General features: G+C 39.6%; 2 protein-coding genes across 2 annotated transcripts; both read right to left on the reverse strand.

Annotated features, from left to right (window-relative positions):
* Window positions 1-7,234: 7,234 nt before the first annotated feature.
* LOC113669977 (uncharacterized) lies at window positions 7,235-18,659 on the reverse strand. Its single transcript, XM_089195672.1, has 4 exons — window positions 18,425-18,659; window positions 13,204-13,320; window positions 9,559-9,699; window positions 7,235-8,766 (listed from the first exon to the last, which is right to left on the reverse strand). Exons 1-4 carry the CDS (start codon window positions 18,623-18,625, stop codon window positions 8,503-8,505), a joined length of 723 nt encoding a protein of 240 aa, XP_089051798.1. The 5' UTR covers window positions 18,626-18,659; the 3' UTR covers window positions 7,235-8,502.
* On the reverse strand, window positions 13,430-16,003 carry LOC149051017 (zinc finger protein 862-like). The gene has a single exon (XM_089195678.1). It carries the CDS (start codon window positions 15,568-15,570, stop codon window positions 14,998-15,000), a length of 573 nt encoding a protein of 190 aa, XP_089051804.1. The 5' UTR covers window positions 15,571-16,003; the 3' UTR covers window positions 13,430-14,997.
* Window positions 18,660-23,804: the final 5,145 nt, after the last annotated feature.

Consider the following 23,804-nt stretch of genomic DNA (forward strand, 5'->3'; position numbering starts at 1 on the left):
GTGGTGTGGTGGATACCTGGCATGATAGTCGATCAAACTTTGTGCTTGTTGAGCATCACACAAATGGAATTCATCTAAATGGACCAAATAGTAACACAATGTAAAATTCTTGATTTTAAAGCTAACTCACGTAACGAAGGTAATGAAGGACTTCAAGAGTTAATTGAGGGTTTAAGAAATAGTTCGCAATCAGTAGATAATGGCATAAAGAACCTTTTTTTCTGAAATAAAGCGAGAAGTTCATGCTAAAACTGTCTTTTTGTGTACTGTTTGATAGTTTTCTTTTTTTTTCTAAAGCAAAAGATTGATTTCCCATACCACAGAAAGCCAAATCCAGTCTAAGACGTGCATTACTGTTCACGTGTAGCGCGCTCGATTTAACCCAAAAAATTCTAAATCATGCTTAACTAGCCCAGCGAAACTTTCAAAATCGTTTTGAGCAGAATTCATTGATAGTTTGTTAAACTTTGACAGATTAATTTTACAAGATTGTTTCATTCACGAGGAGGAGCTCAATTTTTTGTATGAAAACAACCTTAGCCTTATTATCAATTTCAACACCAATAAAATGATAAAGAAATATATATTTTTCTCTCTTCGGCAAAAATCCCTCAGAATTACCAATAACAAAAGGGCTATGGCGTGTTGTTTAATGTGCGGGAAGCAAAAAGCAAAGGAAAAAATTTTTCGCGTGAGGGTCACAACCCGACGTGGGAGTAATTTTAACAACAAATTATTGATAATTTGTTAGGAGGCTAAAGGTAAAGTCGTTTTGTCATTTGAAGCTGATTGACGTTTGGAAAGACTCTCTTACAAGGATCCGTGAATGAATAAAGGTGAAGAAGAAGGAGAAAGCTACTTCTGACAGCTTTCGCAATTTTCTAAAGAAAGGAAAGAATGTTAAAGGACGCAATACGGTATGACATAATTATATCAGTTTTTCCCCTTTTTAAGAGTGGTCGTCTGTAAAAATCGAGCAGAGGTGTTGAAAATAAAAAAATTGAAATTTTTTCAAACTTTGCCAGAATATAGGTATGTATGGTCTCAGTTACGAAAAAACATCAAAAATGCCGAAAAAAAAACTAATTTGGGAGAACGGTGGCATTTTGTGTTTTGGGGGTTCATATCCGTGTTTTCCCGGTGAAATAGTGCACCTCAAGATAACGGCCGAAAAAAATTTGTTTCGCCAGCAATTCAGAAACCACATAACAATTCTAAAACAAGAGATGTTTTTCAAAGGTTCTGAAGCATTTTTTCTAAGATTCCTTAAAAAACTATTTTTTTTACGAATTTTCTAATTCAGGTAAAATTTCACCCATCAATTATAGCTCAACTTTGGCGACTTCGGCAATTGATGGTATGTGATTGCGTTACCCACAGGAAGCCCATTAAGTGAGAATGATACAAAAGATTACCAACGTTTTTTTACAGAACAAGGTTGGTCTTTATAAAATCCTTTCGATCTAAAACATGTTTATGTAAACGTGAGGTTTTCACCGCCAATTTTTTTATAATAAAGATACAAAGGGATAATGACATATCGTAGCCGCGTGTGACGCATATGCACCTATTGTACTTATTTCTCTCAAGACAGTTGGAATAATGCTGGTGTCTCTCTATTCCAGGAGTCCTTACTTTCTGAATACGGAGAATATGGTCACTTCTAGCTGGAAAGCACGCACACGACTTTATCAGTTTATTGATAAAACCAATGTATGGCGCTTTTCGTTTAGCAGGAAGGGAATCAATTTCCAAGTGGAAATATGAGCATATATCTTGAAGGAAAGAAATCTGAAACGAGTAAGCTTGTTCGTGGCATACAGTTGACAAAGGTTGTATGTAGTTCGTGTAGTGTGATCGTCCGGGTGTGTGTAGTTCTGAAAAGAACTGTTGTTGGTGACTGACGTTTCGACTATCTGTGCGATAGTCATCTTCAGAGTCAAGTGAGGAGTAGTTGTCAGTCGATGATGTTATAAAGTCTGGTCTGTTGAACGTGATTGGTCTGTTTAGCCGTGATGTGATTGGCTGGAAGACTCGTGTAGAGTTTGTTAACAGTCATTGGTCGGTTTCGATCCGTCTGTTGTTTGTCGGTTTGTTTGTCGGTTTGTTCACGTCGTTAATGAGTCGTTTGTAAGGTGCTGGTAATTGTTGACATCTGTTGAGAGGCGTCTGTTCTAAGTTAGTGAACCAGCTTTCCAGAGTACTAACAACTACAACACTGATTTCATTAGACGAAACACTCACAGAGTTACCGACACTACAGAAACTAACAGGGACTCCACATCTATCACGACTACAGCTGCTATACCCTACATCAAAGGCACTTCTGAGGCTATCGCGCGGATCCTACAACCTTACAACATTCGCGTAGCTCACAGGCCTATTAATACTTTACGACATTTACTGACCAACGTTAAAGACAAAGACGAACCCAACAACAGACAGGGAGCGATTTATAAGATCGAATGCTCCGACTGCCAGGCCTCCTACATTGGTGAGACTGGTAGAAACCTTAACACGCGACTAACTGAACACAAACGAGCAACTAGAAATGGCGATGCAAACAATCACATTTCTGAACATCACCGACAAACTAATCACAGAATCGACTGGGACTCTACTAAATGCTTAACCTACAGTACAAACTATTTTCAACGACTGACTCTATTTACTCTATTTATCCAGCTATTTAGACAAAATCATGGCACCTATTGTCAAAACTTTACCATCTTACATTAAGGACAGCCAACACGCACTTGAAATTTTTCGTGACTTTAGTTTCCTCGGCCAAAACAAACTTATTTTCATTATGGATATTACATCTCTCTTTACCGTCATTACCAATGACGAAGGTCTCCTGACCTTCAAACATTTTTTCGATCATCGCACTGTTAAGGAACCTACCTCTGAAACACTACTCCGTTTGGCAGATTAGTACTCACACTCAATTGCTTTTTATTCCGTGGTAACTACTACAAACAAGCTAATGGTGTGGCCATGGGTATTAAAATGGGACACAGCTACGCCAATCTTTTCGTAGGTTTTACCGAACATCAATTTTTTAGTCAATACCACGGCCCAAAACCTGAACTCTACGGCCGTTACATTGACGATTGCATCGACGCTACCTCCTCTACCAGAGAGAGGAGCTCACTCAATTTATAACCGCCGTCAATCCTTTTCATCTGGCTCTTAAATATACCTGGGAAATTTCTGGCACTTCTTTAGCTTTTCTAGACATCCAAATTCCTTCTGAAGGCAACGGTTTATGCACTAGTGTTTACTACAAAGCTAAAGATTCACATAGTTACTTGTTGTATTCATCTTCTCATCCATCACACGTCAAGAACTCCATACCTTTTCACAATTTCTCAGAACTCGTCGTTTACGTAGTGATGACTCTGATTTTTCGGAAAAAATCAGAGGTAATGTGCCAGTTTTTCCATAAACGTAGCTATCCTGTTTCTGTCGTCCAAGCGGGCCACCACCGTGCCCAACAAATTGATCGACAGTGAGCACTACAAACGGCTGTTAAGGAAAACACTGACCGCATTCCATTCACTCTTACATTTCACCCTCACAACCACGCGGTTAAATCTATTATTCTTAAAAACTTTAAATTACTCCAAAACGATTCAGAGACTGGCACTATCTTTTCGTAACCCCCACTTATTTCATTCAAACGTGACAAAAACATAGGCAACTTTTTGGTCAGAAGTTCATTCCAAACCAATCACCAATCTTGAACTTTCAAATGTGCCCGCTCACGTTGCAAAGCTTGTCCTTTCATTTACAACGTAGAGAAATTATCGGGACCCAAGAGATCCATTAAGATCACTGATCACTTTATGTGTACCTCCGCCAATGTTATTTGCTGCATAACTTATTATGATAAGTTATACATTGGCGAAACAGGAAGACGACTAGGTGATCGATTCCGAGAATACCTTCCCCTTGATACAGTCCAACGAGACACTCCCAACATTTCCGAAATTCTAGTGTAGCTAAATCCCAAACTAAGGAAGTCCTCGAACAACTCCGCAGAGATATCAAAAGCTGGCTTACCAATCAAATCACTTTTTACCTTTGGACAAACATTATTTGCAACTGTAGTCGGAGACATCATAGAAAGCTGATAAGAGATTATCTAGATGTTCTTTGTCATCTGCGCTAAAAAATAAATGTTCCAGCTGCTATTTGGGAGGGCACGAAGCAAACGAACCCTTTAATCGACCACTAGCTTACGTGTAGCCGTTCCCTCCCCCTACCCCTAATGTGAAGCCGCTTCCGTTTCACCCTAAGGGGGAGGGCACGGCTACATGTAGGCTAATCGACCACGACAATATGCTGCTCCAAAATTTCATGATCCACTTTCGTGTGAGAAATTTGGTCAGTTTTATCAAGGACAGAGGAAAGAAACCTGGGCAGGTCAAATTCCACATCGAAGTCGAGAATCGTGTCATCGTCCTCATAGGCTGTTCGCATTGCAAAGGACACGGCAGATGCAGTCGTGTTTGTAACAGGCAAGGTTGTGCTTAATTGGCCAGATGTATTGGGGGCTCAAGGATAATTGATTGAATGAATAGTTGAATGTTAGGATAAATAGCTTAATGTTAAAGAAACAGTTGGATGTTAGACACATAGTTGAATATCAAGTAATCAGTTGAATATAAAACAACACATTGGAAGTGATCCTCGCAGTAATGTTCACTACTTGGGCAGTAGTGAAAATAAGGCCTGAAAAAAATTCAGGCCTGTACGGGATTTGAACCCATGACCTCTGCGATACCGGTGCAGCGCTCAACCAACTGAGCTATCAAGCCAACTGGGAGCTGGTCATGATGTTGGTTCCAAATAAACCCGTGAAGTGATGAATAAACGGTTTTTCAGGCCTTATTTTCACTACTGCCCAAGTAGTGAACATTACTGCGAGGATCACTTTCATTCACCTCTTTATCCGCAGTTCAAATATATGACTTTCAGATATTCTTAACCGTTTATTCAAGTCCTCCAACGTTGGAATCGGGAACTGCTTCGTTTGGATTGCTGGGTTGCCCTTGTAATCACTGTAAATACGAACTGACTCATCGGTTTTAGGCACTCAGGCAATAAATAGGCGTGACCCAGCCACTCACTTCCACAGGCTTAAGAACTTCTTCGTTTTCCAATGGCTTTAGTTCTTCCTCCACGGTAGGGCGCAGGACATAAGGTACCAGGCGAGCGCATTGCAGGTGTGGCATTTTCCTTCAGGTGCAGTTTCGCTGCGACACCCTTGACCGCTCCAAACTCAGGCTTAAAGATCTGAGCGCACTGTCCTTTAAGACATTCGACCCGCTCATCGCTACCTTGACTATTCGAAAGCTGACCGTTAGAAGATGGAAAAAGGCTTTTTCAGTCCAAGCGAATTTTCATCATCTAGGATCGCCCGAGCAAGGGAGGGGTGTACCGCTCGGCGCGAACAACAAGTAATGGAAGTGTTACTCGTTGTCCGTTGTAGTCCACGTCGATTTGAATCTGTCCTACAATGGCCAGCGGTGCACCAGCATAGGCATAGAATGATCTTTCTACAGCGTCGCATTAAGTCTTAAGACGCGAAAAAAACTAAACAGACATTTATTTTCTCACAATATATTTCGACCAGAACGTGATACATGAAAACGAGGCTGACAAGGACAGCATGAATACTTACGTCATACACCACAAATTTCAAGTCAACCTTGAAATCAAACCTTGTTTTCAAAAAACAGTTTTTGCACATTTTGAAAACAACCTTTATTTCAATGCAACTTGAATTTTTCACAGGTGAACAATATCCACAATGTCTCACTCGTGAGTTATAAAGAGAGTGTATGAATATTATTCACTTTGTGGGGAGCCATTTGTGCCAAAAACATCAATCACCAGTGATAAAACTCAATCGTTAGTGCTAAAATATCAATCGCTTTCAAGGTTATCATATGTTTTTTTTAGCTAGTTAGTTGTCCTGTAGATTTGATAGCGGAGATTCATTTCTCTAGATTATTCAAAAGGTGATTTATTAGGAAACGTGTTTTAGTGCGTCTTCGAAATTGCCTCTTATTTCAACATCTAATATATATCTAAAGCAATATCATATTGTGAATGAAAAAAAAAACATACGTTTGCCACTAGTACAAATTCACTTTGTCTCATAGCACCAATGGAATCCACTAGCACTTCAGAACAAAATGTGTCCTTGCACGGTCATGTAATTTCGCACGCTAAACATTGTAGAATTTTTCCACCCTAAACCGGGATCAAGAGGTTTGGGTGATTATTACAGCTCCCCTCCCTTTTTTCCCATCCTTGAATGGGACCTGCCCTTTTTGGAATAGAGGAAATGATACATTCTTTATATTTTTCAGCCTATGAAAATGTTTCATTTAAAGTCAAACCATGATTATTAGATCAAATGACGTCATGATTTCGGCTAAAATACCAGAATTCCTTCTTACTCTTGATCACGCTATCTCGACTGGACTTAGATTTAAGTAAGTCTCGGTAGGTTTGACGTTGAAAATTGACCTTCAAGCATTAATGAAAAATACATGGTTTTTACTGTCATCAGTCACTGATAATCCCTTCTCCTTACTGTCTGCTATACAATTCTTCTGATGTTACTTCTATGAATTTGGTATTGGATCAACTAATAATCCGCTAATTGATACTTTTCTTGGTTCTCGACACCTGTCTTCTTGACTTTGTATTGATATTGTGAGGAGAAATTCTCTCTTGGTCACTCATGGGAGTCAAAGGGTTAAGACAGCCAATATCAGAACTTTAACCAAAAGTATAACAAAATTCTCGAACGTGATTGGCTATCACCAGCCCGATTTGAGCACTGATAGGTCAGGGAATGCATCATGCTTGTAATTGGACAGTGAAATAGAACAGTTAAAGGGACCGTTAACACTGTGTAAGCGGACAGAACGCTGTTGTCTCGCATTTTGCCGAGTTAACTGTTGTTTTTTTTTATGAAAATGTATAACCGATGTCTAGTTTCTCTCTCAAATTTTGTCATAGTTTTGATTAATTAGTAACAGGACTTCATGTTGTCCAATTCCATCTGCAATCATACTCGTGATTGACAAATCGATTTTGTCAATCACTTGTTTGATTACCGACCGAATTGGACTCCACTTGTTACCATTATAAATGGGTGTAACGGAAAGGGAATCAGTGTCCAGATATACAATGAAAATCCAGACTACACGAATATTGTAGAGTAGAATTAATGCATGATATCCTGAAAAATCTTCACAAATTAAAAACGCTGACTTAAAAAGGTAGCTTTGATTCTTGTATACACTAAATTTTCTTACTTACTTAGCTAAAAAGTGAACCTTCTTTCACAATAGAAAAATGATTGCAGTCGGCGAAGTCTAGTAAGATCAGTGCATTCTGCTTCTTTTAGACCAGCTTAGGAACCAGTCTTACTCATCTCCCGGAGGGCAGTTCGGAGGATTTTGGGGGATCACATGGTTTTCAGGGGGGAACAGAAGGGGGAACAGTCGTCTCTCACAGAGTTTAAAGGGAAAATAATAGAAAATTGATTGTCCATGGGGGGGGGAGAAAGGGGTCGTTAGAATACTACAGAGCCTTATGGGGAAATCACGTAGACTTCATTGTGACACAACCAAAATCAGTCATATCCTATTGTGAAAATAGGTTTTTTCGCCTTCACAAATAAACAAACGGACAGGCAAACAACTTAATAAACTTAGTTTGGAAAGGGCTTATCCTTGGGACACTCACTGGCTGCGGGAAGGCTGGAATCTATTACGGCTGTTGACGATGGTTTAAGACAATGACTAAAACAGCAACAAAGTTGGCTCCAACATAGATTTCATCTGCAAGTACTACTGAGCCTCACCCAACTACTGATTTTTCTGACCTGACCTAAAAATGGCCCTGACCAAAGAAAACTTAAAAAAACAGCTGTATTTAAGCCTAAGGTACAAAGGATTAGGTAATGCTAAGAATTATCTAAAGGACCGCGTAATCTAATACAACGATTGGCTAGAAAGGAATTTCGCCTTTAACAAGATTAATCGCTTCAAAAAAGCTCAGGTGGATAACAACTAAACTAAAGGCCACGACAGGCGAAGGTTACAGTTTAACACTTATTACAGTTATGATCAAATAAGAACTCGTTACGCGTGACTGAATTGGAACTATTAGCATGCACGCTTTGCTGAGCTTGGCAAAATCTCGCAGTTTCCACGCTGAATTTTATACATAGTTAGCACAAACACTTGATGACTAAAAATCTTATCGTTACACTACCCCCCTCAACCCAGACGAGAAATAATGACCAGCCTCTTATGTTCAGATTAATGAAGGGAATAAGTTTCTAGATAAACTATGGTGCTAAGACTGTGCTACGTCAGTGAGAGAGTAATAACAGGATAATTTAGTAATATCAAATGAGTTGATAACGTAAAACGGCCACCGTTAAGAGTTTCAAAGCTAACGTTTCGAACGTTAGTTCCAGTTCAGAGCGCGTAACGGTGCTTCATCTCCATCCCGTCCTCTGTTACACAAACAACGTACAGAAATATACAAAATGAACACCACTAGTAAAACTTTCAATGAGAAGCTTTCATAAAAAGCGGCGGTAACCATCCATATTCTGGCTGCCCAATTGTCATTAATCACCATCTCAGTCCCATCAGCTGTCTTTAGTCTCATGGCAGGACCTCCAGTACCTAGTCCACCACTTTCGGCCATACTTAACCACCACTCATCCTGCCAAACACAAATATCAATTCACATTAGGTTTTAATGAGCGTCACAAGCTACTCTATAGGCAGGGCTCATGTTACAAGGGCTGCCTTTGTTAGTCTGTAAATATTTTTGGGGAAAAAAATGTTTACATCGCAGCTACCAAACGAATATGATTTTGTACAAAAGCACTCATTGCCCCTTCCTGCCCCATTATGTCAAATCATGCTATTGTTACAAGAAAGATGAGATGTTAGATAGCCACAATCTTATATGATTCCACCGCAGTTACATGTAACTCTCACAAGAGCACTCCTACCAGTAAAGAAACTTCAGAGCTGAAGAGTTGTGGCGCCCTTTCAAGGGTAGCAAAAGGAACCTTTCAAAAATCGTAGGCCTCACCATTTTTTAATCTGAACTCGTCAGCCTTTGTGATGAGTCCCAAATGTTAACTTTTTCTAGAATTCCTGAGCATCTAGGATCTTAACTTACAGCAGGGGTCTCGTCCGAAAGGAAGGTGAGCAGCTTATTACAGTTAAGATATGAGACCAATGGGAAATGCTTATGTGCTTATGTGCAAATACATAATCAGTGACTCGCTTTTCATACTATTCATGAAAAATCTTTGTTGTAATAATCCTCTTATTCCAAGAAAGGAAGTATTGCTTCCATCATGTACCACATGCTAATGGTGGCTATTCTGTATTTATGTATACAGAGAACTGTAGGGTCTCATTGTTCATTGTAAATGCCTTTTTTAGTGTCAATGTGTTGGAAATTCTACAAAAGTTCAAAAGAAACCAGTCCTGCTTTTACCTTTGATTGCCTTTCAAAATCTACCTCAAAGCTTCTCTCATCTTCACATGACATAATTTTTTCCTCCAAAGGGAAACACTCATGGCTGATGAGGTCTTTGTGTGCCCCATATTGGATACCAACCACAAATTTACACTGCATCTGTGGAAAACAAAGTGATTACATCTGTCATTTGAGTATTAGTGAAATCCTTTTTAAAAGGATATCAAGCAATAATTCATGTAAGTGTATTAAAGATTAATAAAAAAAAGATAAATAACAATACAAAAACATTACTAAATATGATCCATCAGAACATTTTTAATTGGTCTTAATATAGGACATGACCATATAAACCCCACCTAAAACTGGGTGATATCCAAGAATATCATCCAGGGAATATTCCCCAATTTTCAAACCTTACATCCACTACCATGAGGCTTTGACTCTATTTTCCAAGGAAATATATTTGGATATTTGTTCGCAGACATAATCCGTTCCAAGATGCCAACAGTTTTCCTAAAGCAAAGCTCAAGGAAAACTGTGAGCCTCAAGGAACAGATAATGTCCAAGGACAAATATCTATACCGGTACATACTTTTGCGCAAAATAGAGGCTATTGTTTATTTTTAATAATCATTATGATATCTACTACAACTTTCCACGCACTCCCAAAGAAACAAGCAATGGTCCTTCACTAAAATTATCAATGTGTGCTTCAAAACTAAAAACTAATCAAAAACTAATCATTCTTACGGGCTTGAGCCTGTATTGCTGGCTACTAGTTAACATCTTGATACAAAGTGTAGCAACTAGAATTTGTATTTCTATTTATTGACAATTAACTGCAAAATGATTTTATATAGTTTTTCTTTTACTTGAACTACTATTGTGATGTTCTGTTTCTATTCAATTAAGTTCGCGTTTTTGCATGAGGTTATTTTAGAATTACTCAAGGCCAGTAGCAATTTATTTCTTACTATTAAAAGTCAGTCATTTTGGTAATTTTTGTTAGCACCGTGTTGCTTTTGTTTAAGAGTTTTACTACTGGACCTGGTTGTGCCACAAATTGTAACAACTGTTTCACAATCAAGTGTAACCTTTTTACTTGCGTGATGTTACAGGCTTTTATTTTCAAACTGGTAACAAGCAGGAAATGTGTTGTATGAAAGAGAACCTTGTGCTGAACAAAATAAAACAAACTGTGGAAATTGGTCACAACCAGGCAGAATTATGAAGGATTGTGGTTCAAAATGCTCTAATCACACTGTTACATTGCTACATTCATATTTTAATACAAAATGAGAAGGAAAACTTACTTTGAAAATATCACCCACACAACAAATGAGTACAGAATACATTGCTGAATCCCTTCCCTTACTCTTACTATGAACTGAAAGGAATAATCATTTGAATTTTACAGTTACCAGCAGTTGATCCGCAAACTAACTACTGTTACATATTTTCTTGACTTTGACAATAACTACTAATACTGGGTGTATTAAAATATTTGAGAAACTTTTCTTTGGTTCTTCTCCTGGGAAATTGGGAAAAAGTGTGAACTTGACTGGAACAATTCCAGCTTGCTGTATGTGTTTGCTGAAATTGAAGCCTTGGATTTCACAAAAACTGTGTAATGTCCATACCCCTACTGTTATCTCTCTGAATGTTATTGAAATTCATCTAATGAAGGTAAACATTTTAAGAAGAGTAGTAACTTATATGGATTTATAAATAAGACTGCTGTCTCCAATAGGTAAGAAAACATTTAATGATTTGTTGCCAAATGTAGTGTCCATACCCATGTAGTGTCCATACCCCCCTAATATTCTTAAATTACCATTTTTACCAACATGATATGTTATAAATAGTCAAATGATAGAGCAAAATATAAATTATCTAGAAACTTGGATTTTCTCTGCGAAAGAGCATTCTAGACTGCTTCACAAACATTTTAGACTATGATAACAGCTAGAAAATATGCAAATCATTTTCAGGCTGGTTAATAAAGGAAACCCTTAACTCATGATCAGCTTGATACTGAACAACTTTTATACCCTGATACCTTGAAGAACCTTTACATTTCAAGAATGCTAGAAAGTCTCATTTAACAATTAACCTGAGTGACCATATATAAAGTAACAGGCTTTACATGAGAGTGAGGCTCACTGCAGCATTGTGCACTAAGCATTCCTGCTTTTGCAGTGTAGACTGCAATCAAACTCCAGCTTTTTAGGGAATGCATTGAAGAGACCAGAACTAGGAAAAGAGGAGGGTAAACAGTAAAAAAGGTAAGGATGGACAGATTAGCCAGAATATACTTAAGAAGCAAAGGCAAAGGGCAAGAATTAAGGAAGAACCTGTCTGTCTCGCTGAAGCACATCAAAAAGATAGAGAAAGAAAGGAAAAGAGTAGACAGGCTCGGAAGGAGTACCTTGTGCATTGTCCGTTGTTAAGAAAGCAGAAAGAGAGAAAAAAAGGCTTGAGATGAAAATGCATAGGAAGAAGAGAAAGGAATATCAGGTAACACAGTTGGCCAAACCTGGTAGATCATCAGCAGCAAAAAAAAGAGAAGCAAGCAAAAAATGTCAAAAAAAGGAAGCAAGCAGAAATACTGTAAAGGCTGTGGACAAGCTACTCAGTGCCAAGATAAAGAACATACCACACCCTCAGAACCAAAGCAATTGCTCAATCAGAAGTAATCAGGCAAACCTAGCACAAGTACCATCACCAATACTAGCACCAGCACTAGTGTACATCTATACATGGCAGAGGTGCTTGAAATCTCAGAGAATGAAAAGGAAGCCCATCTGAGGTTCATAAAAAAGTGTGACGATGATCTTTACATCTAACCAACTCTGAAAGATTAGTCCTGGGAGCCAATTCAAGATAACATAGTATGTTTTGCTAGTTTTCCTACACTGGTCGACATTTAAGAGAGAGCAATTTCGTTTTACAGCAGAAGATATGGTTAAAGTAAAAAGTTACACATGAACTAATGGCTTTTTGATGGCAGATCAAAATTACTTTTATGCGTGCCAACTATGTTAGGAGGAAATTACAATTTTAATTGACCGGAAACTGTTGTTTAGTAACTAGGTTGAAGGACATGATTCTCACTTTGTGCAGATTTCTGTTGGCTCTGATTTTGAAATCCAGAGTGAAGTCAATTTATTAAATTCCACTATGTGTTGATGAAATTCTTACTAATTGTTATAACTTAATTTCCTTTACTGAAGAATGTTGCAGTGACCTCTTTAGATGGATTTAAGGCAGTTTGTGCAAAGATATTTTCAGTATACCCAAGGCACAAAGCTACCTACAAATTACTTTTACTTCTTGAAAGATAAAACTTTATTTTTCCTCTTTTGACCTCAAAAGGTACCCCTGATTGTGAAACAGCTGTAAGTTTCTATTTCATGTAGTTGTGTTGTTCTTCTAGTTGTTGTTATATTTGTTCTAAGATGTTTGTATTAATTACCTATTTTCAGTTGAATCATATCTACACATCTACACATCTTTACATCTAAATATTCACCTATCTGGCAAATAGATTAAATGTGCATTCACTTTCTGGCGTTAAATGTGTTGAATTTATCTACACAAAGCATTGCCGCCATTTTCAGTCTTATGACATCCACATATCCTTAGAACACAGTCTCCTACCTCTAATGTGTCAACAGGGCAAGTATCCAGAGAGGCGGACTTGTGAGCCTTATCATTCCGGCAACTTCGGGAAATGCCAATCTCCGAAACAATACAGAACTTTCGGACAGAAACAACCTGAAACATAAAACCATACTAGAATCACCTCTGATACAAACAAACAAATCAAAATTGTCATCTTTAGTCAATCTGTATCCAAAAGCACAATCTCACTCTATGCTTCCATGCACTTCTCAAACTCATTAATACTTCATGAGGTCAACTACCACATCATGTGCATGTGTTTGGATACCCAATGAAAAACAGTATACCACTCTTCAGTGAGAGTGGTATATACCACTAAAATATGCACAATGACAACTTGCACAAAATCATTGAATACTTATCAGGGCTCGACACTAACTTTTCAACTTACTAGCCTAGTGGCTAGTGACAGCTTCGATGTCACTAGCCAAAATTCTTTTTTACTAGCCAAGCTTTGATGTTGGCTAGGTCCAATAACAGCAGAATTACTAGCAAGACTTGAAAGTTCAATGCAAACGACACCTTTTCATACATAATTTTGGTACCAGTAATTACACTTTACTTAAACTTTACTTACCAGTTCCAAAGGTAAAACAACTATTTTTTGAAATGCAACATGGTTAAGAAGTTTTGTTACCAGAGAGAAATCAGTTAGGCTGCAATTAAGGTTCAGAGATTCGATTGTCCAGATGCCATCTTTAAACCAGTTCCAATTATATAATAACAACAACAGTATTAAATGCGAGATGTCACATGATTAAACTATTGTCCATATGGCAAGAAATTAACAATGAAATTAGTCCATGAAAGTTGGCTGCTTAGCCCTCTCGCCAGAGTCAAGCCATCTTGCAACAGTTAAAGAAGAGTGATACTCTAATGGGTTTGGTCCATTAAGAGAAATTCTCATGAGGGCTTCAACAGTCCCAACATCAAGGGTTGACCTGAAGTCACACATAACTCTGTTTGGACAGGAGTTGCCTCTTTCACAACAAGCAGTTTGCACAGGTATAACAAGGCAGACCTCGATAACCAGCAATAAGCTGGGGTAACGGTCTCGCATCTGAAACTTGCCCTTCCAGAAGTCGTTGTTGTTGTACTGAAGCTCTCCTCTCACTCTCTGGAAATGAACTTTTAGTTCCATCCATTCATCAAGGCAGGATTTCAAGTTGAAGTGGTTTTGGTTTAGTAGGGCTTCAGAGTGCTCTGACAGAACCTGAATAGCATCCTCACCATAAATAAGCATCTGCTGTCGGTTGTTTATTGGCCATGCGTGGTGGTCTGTTAAAGTTGCTGCTCCGCGAAGAATGGGATCATGGCCCAAACCATGGAATCTATCCCTTAGAAAAGCGGTGGCCTTGTCTATGATGTCATCTCTATTGAAAGCAAAAGACACTTCATCATATCCGGACCTGATTGAATCAATACCTTTGAACTGATTCCCATCACCAACTCCTTGCTGAAATGACATGAGATGTTCGCCTGGCCTGACCTTGAATGCTTCAAGTGTGGATGAGAGGGTATTCACTTTGTCTTGAAGCTGGGAAATCGAGATCTTGTCATCTTGGAACTGAAGTGACAGGTTACTTATTGCTGTAACTATGTCCAGAAGCAGATGAAGGAATAACAAAACCTTGTAACGGATTAACTTCATGTAGTAGTAGATGCTCTGCCTTGCATTGTTACACTTGCATCTCTTGCTTGTGAAGTGTGCTGTAAATGGGTTACTACCATATAATAATTATTCAAAAGAAGAATATCCAGAGCTCTCTTTTAAGGGTGTCCCAGCGAAATTGCACTTGAAGGAAAACGCCACACCTTTTTTTTCAGCGCACTCGCCCGGCACCTTATGTCCTGCACCCAACAGGTGCCGTCTGCCTTCACTGCTTTATAAGCCTTCACCTGCATGCTCTCAGCCAACTCTTTTAATTCACGCACTGCCTTAGGTGAGCAGTGGTAATGTTTCCAAATCCCTTGCAACGTATCCTTAGCCTCTTCTAACTGTGGCATTGCCTTAACAGTATCTGAAAAGGCAAGCTCTAGTAGGTGAGCAATACAGTGTACCTTGATCAGATGGGGAATATTTCGTTTCAGCAGGGCATAGACTCCACCCATGTTTCCAACCATTACAGAGGCACCATTAGAGCCTAGGGCAACAGCTTTTTCTTTCCAATTTTCACAGACGTCAGTCATGGCACTGTTAACAGCTTCAGTTATACCTGGAGCTTTAGCATCAGAGCAGGATTTGAGCCCTACAAATGTATTGACTACACCTCCATCTTTCAAAAAGCAAACATACACATCTTCAACCTCACAAACACCCACATCTGTAGCACCGTTTGTCATGACACTTAAAAAACGTGCCTTTTGTATTTGCTCCCCAAGTTCACCCTAAATCTCTTCGGATATTGCCATGATAAAATTTTTTGCAAGCCTTATCAGTTCTGTAAGTTTGCCCAAGCTCAATACCATGCTTCTGTTCAAGTTGACAGAGTTGAGGGTACGTTGTGAATGGCATCTCCAGTTTCGCTACGAAATACGCAACGTCAAACAGCTTTTCTAACTTCGAAACAGCTTCTTCGTTTAAATGTCTCAAGGCTCGAGGAATAGCTGCTTCTTGTGGATTGGCTGCAATACGAATACAATCTTCAGCTCTTTTATGACCAGCAGATCCCGCATCGCTCCTAAGAGATTCTAAGCGAAAATTAGAACAGCCACTTGTGACGAACACTGATGAGGAATCGGACAGATTCTTTTTTTCTTCACACCACGTGCAAAACATCGCTCCATCTCGGTGAACAACCCATGGAAAGTCGGATTTCCACGATTGCTGGAATTTCCGCCTTGGCGGCCGGTGGAGGTGTTAGATTTACACCTTCTTCAGCAGGTCTCTTCTTCTTAGAACTATCGTCTTCGCCTTTTTCTTTTTTACTGCCGGTAAAAAATCCTCTGATATCCATTACGGAATTTTGAGAAAAACAAAACAGAGAGAATTTGCATCTGAGACCGCTTAACACATGATCTGCATAACTTCTGTCACGCTTAACTGGTTTAATTAAACACAACAAAACAATTTTTAGCGCCAGTTTTAATTTTGTTCGATGGCCTTATATTTTCCTCGCATCAATTCTCTCAGGCCGATAGATTACAAAGAAAAATGCAGCGATTTTCCCGTGAAGACTTTCAGGACCCGTCTTTGCTTTGAAACTTCCGTGGAAGAATATCAAGATTTCGAGACGTCATGGTAAAAGCTGTTGAGACTTCTTCGCTGACGGGCGCCAAGAAATGTTTCAAACCCAAAACATCTTTCTGAACGATCTAACTATCGTTGGCGAAATTCGACTGCTAAAAACAGCTGATGGAAATGTCGAAGGAATTAAATATCTCTCATCTAATTATTTCTGTGGTGGTAAGTTTTGTCAGTAAGCATGCAACGACAACTCACCCATGTGTTGTCACGCTAAATTAAATATTATCCCTTTTTATAATAAAGTTCGGATATAACGCGCGCTGTCATTGGTTGAAAGAGCGTGCTCTATGAAAGTATAGAGCATAGAACTGAGCTAAAGCTGTCACGCCATCTGCCAATTGTACTATGTTCGACCTTTTCCGGGACTTCTTTTTAGCTTTTTCCCGATAATTGAAAGTGAAATTTCGGAACTGAAGCGAGCCGGCAAATAGCAACAGAAGAATCAAACAAAGGTTTGTAAACATACCATGCGCCGTAATTTACGTTATTAAAACGTGAGCAGATACGAAAATCCTCAAAGGAAAAACAAAATAAACATTCCGAGTTTTAAAGATTTTCACGCTCAGTTAGATTGCAAGCTTACGTACGGTAATAAAAATCAAACACAGCTAACACTCGTATAGTATATAAAGTTCAGTGTTCAAAAACAAAACAGGACAAAACAGAAATGATGAAAAATATAACCAAACTGGCATAATTGTTAAAATTCATGCTAATCATAACGGTGTCTGAGCGAATATGATCATGCTAAGTTCATCGCGGCTCGCTCATCATGGCGATCTCCGGTCATCACAGTAAAGCAAGCCTCAGAAACTACATCGGCCGCCCTTCGAGTGAAAAAATAAGAGCTTGCTCTGATATCCTTTCCGATACGTTGAGTGGCAATTCACATCAGTCACTGCAGCCGAGTTTTGCGTCGCTGTCATCACGAGCGATCTTCATGTTCCGGTGAATTCAGCTGTCTTTCATTAAAAAAACACTCGCCTTGAACAGCTTGTTTTCTACCTTGTCGTATGGTAAAAACTCGCGTGTTTTTATGAGCCATAATTCGGTTGAATTTCACTGAACATTTCACTTCGAGATTCTATATTAGAGACTTCAAAACTTCAGTGAAGAAACACTCGACTACGTCTCGTGTTTCTCCCTACACTTCTTTCGTGCTCTAGCCGCTTCCTGCGTGCTTTATAACAGAACAGAGCACAGTCAAGGCTTCTCTATTTGTTAAACAGTGCCGCACGATTTTGCGCGTGATTTTATCAGGAAGCTCATGTTTTCTTCAAGTAATTTCGTAACAAAAAGAAAACGCTTTCTTGTCGGTAAAATATTTCTTTCAACATAATACCCGTTTATGCGCCACAGAGCGAAAAGTAATCGGACATAAATTTACATACGTGCCCGGTAACACGCTGCGCCTTTAACGAAATTCCGAGAAAAGTGTCCGAGTTTGTCTTCCTTGAAAAAAGAAAAACTAGTTCGGTCAATTTCGATTTTTTTACTAGCCAAAGTGGCTAGTGGAAATCGAAAACCACTAGCCAAAACTGAATTTCTACTAGTCTGTGACTAGTGGGCTACCGTTAGTGTTGAGCCCTGCTTATAGTCACCAGTAACCTTACTTTTACAGTGCTTCATTGTCTTATTTAAGCCCAATTACACAAACATTTACTTCACAATCTTTAAACTTGACACAACTTGCACCATTTACATCACGCTCGTTCCGCAGTCTGCAATATGCATCTTACATTGACCGTTTGGTAAATGAGCGACAAGGCGACATCAAGAATCCCCTAGGAAGGCCTCAGTGATCGAATTCAACGTCGATCGAACCTCTTGCACAAAGATTCTGAACAAAGACTAAATCGGTACTATGTTCAGTATAAATAAGGTATGCAAAATCCGCGTTTAGATAGCTTCTATGTATCCGTAACGATCCAAACAAAGCTACGTTTTTACCTGCAGAGTGGCCTCCTGAACTTTGGTGGACATGAAGCGATTCACGTTGCTCCCCATATCATTGAGTTTGTTCATGGCAAAATCAAGGGCATCAAGGACCCCTTGGTAATCAGGTTTGAGATTCAGTATTTCTCCTTTCAACGAGAGGAAGAAAGGAACCAAAATTACGCTAAGAAAAATTAACTTCGAGCTCAGCGTCATGTTTTTCGTCTCATCTAGTCTGATGTTGATTAAGCAGCTGAATTGCACTACCAAATATGGAAATAGTAGAGAAATACAAAACTCTGACGCAATCAAATAAAATATGCAAATATCGTAATATCTTCCTTTTTTTTGAAAAAGAACAAAAATAAAATGAAAATAAAAGTAAACTAGAGCAAACTTATTGAGTTCTGAATTCAGCGAATCTGTGTCCATTGAAATTTGAATAGTTAAAATTAAGTCCTTGAACTTATTAGGCAGCTAAAGATCCTGGTACGAGTACGCTTTACGGAATAGGGTCAGGTACAAGATCAGGTGCAGGATCAGGTACAGGATCAGTTACGGGATCAGGTGCAGGATCCGATACATACGGGATAATTTTCGTTTGGATAGGCACTGCAAGAAAAGGTATTCCAACAGGCTTGGTAACTTTGTGTGAAGTTTCCAGACCAACTTCTGCTGCTGACTGTTCCTGTGGTTTGAGAAACTACCTGTTGTAACGAATGATTTCACGACCAGTCTCCGTCCCCGTGTCTTCCATGAGCATCTTCGTTCTTTGAGACATGAGTCTCTGTACTGGGCTGGATCTATGGTATCCACAAGCGTGTTTCTATATTCAAGTAAAGGTAGCCACGGATCTTTGTTACATGTTTGAACTCCCACCCTGCGGTAAATGTCCTGCAATCTTGGCTTGTTAGTTGTGGGCCATTATCTGAAACGAGAACATTTGGGATTCCGTGCCTGCTGAATTGTTCCTTCAGAAACTAAATGATGGTCGGTGAGGCTGTCACTAAGCTCTTGGACTTTCACAAAGTCTGAATAATAGTCCATTATTTTTGTTCTCTTTCTTGAAGGGTGAACATGTCAACTGCAAGTCTGCTGAAGGGAATATCTGGAACTTTCGGTGTCTGCATTGGTTCTATGGGGTTATCCTCTTGAAACTTTGCACACTATGGGGTTATCCTCTTGAAACTTTGCACACACAGAACACTTTGCAATTGCTTCCCTTATCTCACCGTTCATTCCGGGCCAAAGGACGGCATCTCGAGCTTTTCTTAGCCATGCTTCAATGCCAAGGTGACTTTCATGGCTTCTGAAGACGATGTCTGGTCTAAGTGCCTTAGGGATGATGATGCATTGATAGAAAAGGGTGATTCTGGCGCAATCTTGCTCTACCGATAACTCAAATCAGCGGTTCAGTGAAAAGGGTGGAGGCGTAGATCTTCCACATCTCGTGACCATCCTTGTTTGACAAACTCTGACGCTCTAGATAGTACTGGGTCGCGTAGCGTAGCTTATCTCCTTGTGCGTAAAGGGTAACGAGTGAACCAGACGTTCTTCCATTCCATAATGTGGAGGCGAGCGTGGCCTAGTGGTTAGGGCGCTGCACTTGTAAGCCGGAGGTCCCGGGTTCAAGTCCTCCTCCCTGCCACTATGTTGATTTGTCTTCGGTAGCCCCGAATTCAACTCCTGCACGCTTTGTAAATAGCCAACTGGTCTGCCTCCTACCAGTTGGGGTTTTTAACGAGTTTCTGTTCATTTACGATATTTGTTTCCTCATTTACAGTGTCCCCAATTAGCACAGCAGTGCTAAATACGCTGACACTTAAATAAAGTTATTATTATTATTATTATTATTATTATTATAAATGGCATCCTCTCCGTTAACCATGGAGGGAAAGGGCAGTCGTGATAGCGCGTCAGCCACTGCATTTTGCTTCGATACAAATCTGTAATGCTGTAATTGAATGCTGACAGTATCATGGCCCAACGTTGAAGACTCATGGCTGCCTATGAGAGAATTGCTGTCTTGGGGACCAAAAATTCGCTCCAGCGGCTCATGATCCATGAGGATCGTGAAATGATGGTCGTAAAGGTACAAGTGGAACCGTTTTAAACCGAACATAACCGCCAAAGCTTCAATCTGTCTATCTGCCCGATGCGTTTTTAGTGTTTTTCAGAATTCGTGACGCGTAAGCAATCGGGCGACGGTTTCCACTGGGATAAACGTGCATTATAACGGCACCCAAGCCATATGGAGAGGCGTCGACCGACAATTCCACAAGAAGCCTATAGTCGTAGCGCGCCAACATATTTGCCGACGTCAGGGCGCATTTTACAGCACAAAAGGCTTTTTCACAGCTCGGCGACCAGTTCCAAGTTATGGTCCCAATGAGCTCGTATAGGGAATGAGCGAGCGTTGACAACTTGGGTATGAAGTTGGTCAGCGCAGCTAACATTCTCAAAAAGGAACGCAGTTCGGTTACGTTACGAGGGATAGGTGCCTCCTTGATGGCCTCGACCTTTACGTCGGTCAGTCGAAGACCATGCTCTGAAAAGCGCAGCTCGAAACAGAAGGTGCTATAAACACGCACTAACTTAACTTAACTCACCGGCCAAACTTCTCCTCAGATGCTCCTCGTCGCTAGAGCCTCCCACTGGCAAATAGTCCATAGTGACACATGTTCCGTCAAGCCTACTTACACTTGCTCAATGAATCGTGGCCACATTGCAGGGCTGGATGAAATTCCGCATGGCAAGCGTGTATATTGGAATAAACCATTGTGGGTGTTAATGGTACAAAATTTTTGTGCCTCCTCGTCCAGTACCAATTGCTGATCCGCGCTTCGCAGATCCACCTTCGTATATTTCCTCCAACGTTGGAATTGGGAACTGCTCCGTTAAGATTGCTGGGTTGACTGTGCCCTTGTAACCACCGCAAATACGAACTGACCCATCGGTTTTAGGCACTCAGACAATAGGCGTGGCCCAGTCACTCACTTCCACAGGTTTAAGAACTCCTTCGTTTTTCAATCGCTTTAGTTCTTCCTCCACGGTAGGGCGCAGGACATAAGGTACCGGGCGAGCGCGCTGAAAGACAGGTGTGGTGTTTTCCTTCAGGTGCAATTTCGCTGCGACACCCTTGACCGTTCCGAACTCAGGCTTAAAAATCTCAGCGTACTGTCCCTTAAGACATTCGACCCGCTCATTGCTATCTTGACAAATCGAAAACTGACCGTGAGAGGATGGAAAAAGGCTTTTCCAGTCCAAGCGAATTTTCATTAACCAGGATCTCCCGAGCAAAGGAGGGGTGTACCGCTCGGCGCAAACAACAAGTAATGGAAGCGTTACCCGTTGTCCATTGTAGTCCACGTCGATTTGAATCTGTCTTGCAATGGCCAGCGGTGCACCAGCATAAGCATGGAATGATCTTTCTACAGCGTCGAATTAAGTCTTAAGACGCGAAGAAAACTAAACAGAGATTTATTTTCCCACAATATATGTCGACCCGAACGTGATACATGAAAACGAGACTGACGAGGACAGCATGAATACTTACGTCATAATCACAATTTTCAAGTCAACTCATGAATTTAACCTTGATTTCAAGTCAACCTTGAAATAAAACCTTGATTTCAAAAACAATTTTTGCATATTATGAAAACAATCTTGATTTCAAGGCAACTTGAATTTTCACAAGTGAATAATATTCACAATGTCTTACTCGTGAGTTATGAAGAGGGTATATGAATATTATCAACTTTATAAGGAGCCATTTGTGCCAAAAACATCAATCACCAGTGATAAAACTCAATCGTTAGTGCTAAGATATCAATCACTTACAAGGTTGTCATATATGTTCGGCTAGTTAGTTGTCCTGTAGATTTGATAGCGGAGATTCTTTTCACTTCGACTTTGCCTCTGATTTCAACATCTAATTTATATCTAAAACAATATCACAATATGAATGAAAAAAAAACAGAAATACGATTGCCATCAGGACAAATTCACTTTGTCTCATAGCACCAATGGAATCCCCCAGCACTTCAGAACAAAATGTGTCCTTGTACGATCATGTAATTTCGCACGCTAAACATCTTAGAATTTTCCCACACTGAACCGGGATTAGGAGGTTTGGGTGAATATTACACTTCCCCTCCCTTTTCTCCCGTCCTTGAATGGGACCCGCCCTTTTTGGAAGAAAAGAATTGATACATTCTTTATATTTTTCAGCCTCTAAAAAGGTTTTACTTACAGTCAAATTATGATTATTAGATCAAATGACGTCATGATTTCGGCCAAAGTATCTTGATTCCTTCTTACTTTTGATCACACTATCTCGACTGGACCTAGATTAACTTGGTCTCGGCAGGTTTGACGTTGAAAATTAACCTTCAAGCATTAATGAAAAATACATGGTTTTTAACGTCATCAGTCACTGATAACCCCTCCTCTTTACTATCTGCTACACAATTCTTCTGCTACTTCTGAGAATTTGGTATTGGATAAACTCATAATCCTCTAATTGATACTTTTTTGGTTCTCATCACTTGTCGATCTTCTTGATTTTGTATTTATATTGTAAGGAGAAAATGTCATGGGAGTTAAAAGGTTTTAAGACAGGCAATATTAGAACTCTAATCAAAACTATAACAAAATTCTCGAACGAAATTGGCTCCCACCAGCCCGATTTCAGCACTAATAGAGTATGTGTCATGCTTGTAATTGGACAATGTTCTAGAACAATTAAAGGGACAGTTAACAAGTCTTATCTGCGTAAGTGGACAGAACGCGTCATGTGCGCGCTGTTGTCTCGCATTCCGTTGAGTTAACTGTTGTTGTTGTTGTTTTTTTTTTTTAATGAAAATGTATCACTAATGTCTAGTCTGTCTCTCAAATTTTGACATAGTTTTGATTAATTGGTAACAGGACTTCGTGTCTTCCAATTCCGTCTGCAATCATACTAGTGATTAACAAATCGATTTTGTCGATCACTTGTATGATTACAGCCCGAATTGGACTCCACTCGGTCCTATTACCATTATAAACGCGTGTAACGGAAAGAGAATCAGTGTCCTAATATATAACGAAAATTCAAAGACTATACACGAATAATGTAGAGTAGAATTAATGAATATTATCCTGGAAAATCTTCAAAAATCAAAAACGCTGACTTAAGGTAGCTTTGATTCTTGTATACAACATTTTCATACTTAAAAAATGAACCCTCTTTCACAATGGAAAAATGATTGCAGTTGGCGCAGTTTAGTAAGATTAGCGCGTTCTGCTTCTTCAAGACCAGCTTAGGAACCAGTCTTACTCATCTCTTGGAGAAAGAGTTCGGAGGAGTTTGGGGGATCACTTGGTTTTCAGGGGGGAACAGAAGGGGGATCAGTCG

This window comes from Pocillopora damicornis, chromosome 2, assembly GCF_964200805.1.
Source record: "Pocillopora damicornis chromosome 2, jaPocDami1.2, whole genome shotgun sequence".
Taxonomy (NCBI): Eukaryota; Metazoa; Cnidaria; class Anthozoa; order Scleractinia; family Pocilloporidae; genus Pocillopora; species Pocillopora damicornis.

Excerpts from the sequence above, each read along its gene's own strand:
- LOC149051017 (XM_089195678.1), bottom strand. The coding sequence starts at position 15,570 with ATGACAAACGGTGCTACAGATGTGGGTGTTTGTGAGGTTGAAGATGTG.
- LOC113669977 (XM_089195672.1), bottom strand. The coding sequence starts at position 18,625 with ATGACGCTGAGCTCGAAGTTAATTTTTCTTAGCGTAATTTTGGTTCCT. Across the intron at positions 13,321-18,424 it reads TTCAGGAGGCCACTCTGCAG|GTTGTTTCTGTCCGAAAGTT; the intron begins GTAAAAACGTAG and ends TTTATGTTTCAG. Across the intron at positions 9,700-13,203 it reads GCCCTGTTGACACATTAGAG|ATGCAGTGTAAATTTGTGGT; the intron begins GTAGGAGACTGT and ends TGTTTTCCACAG.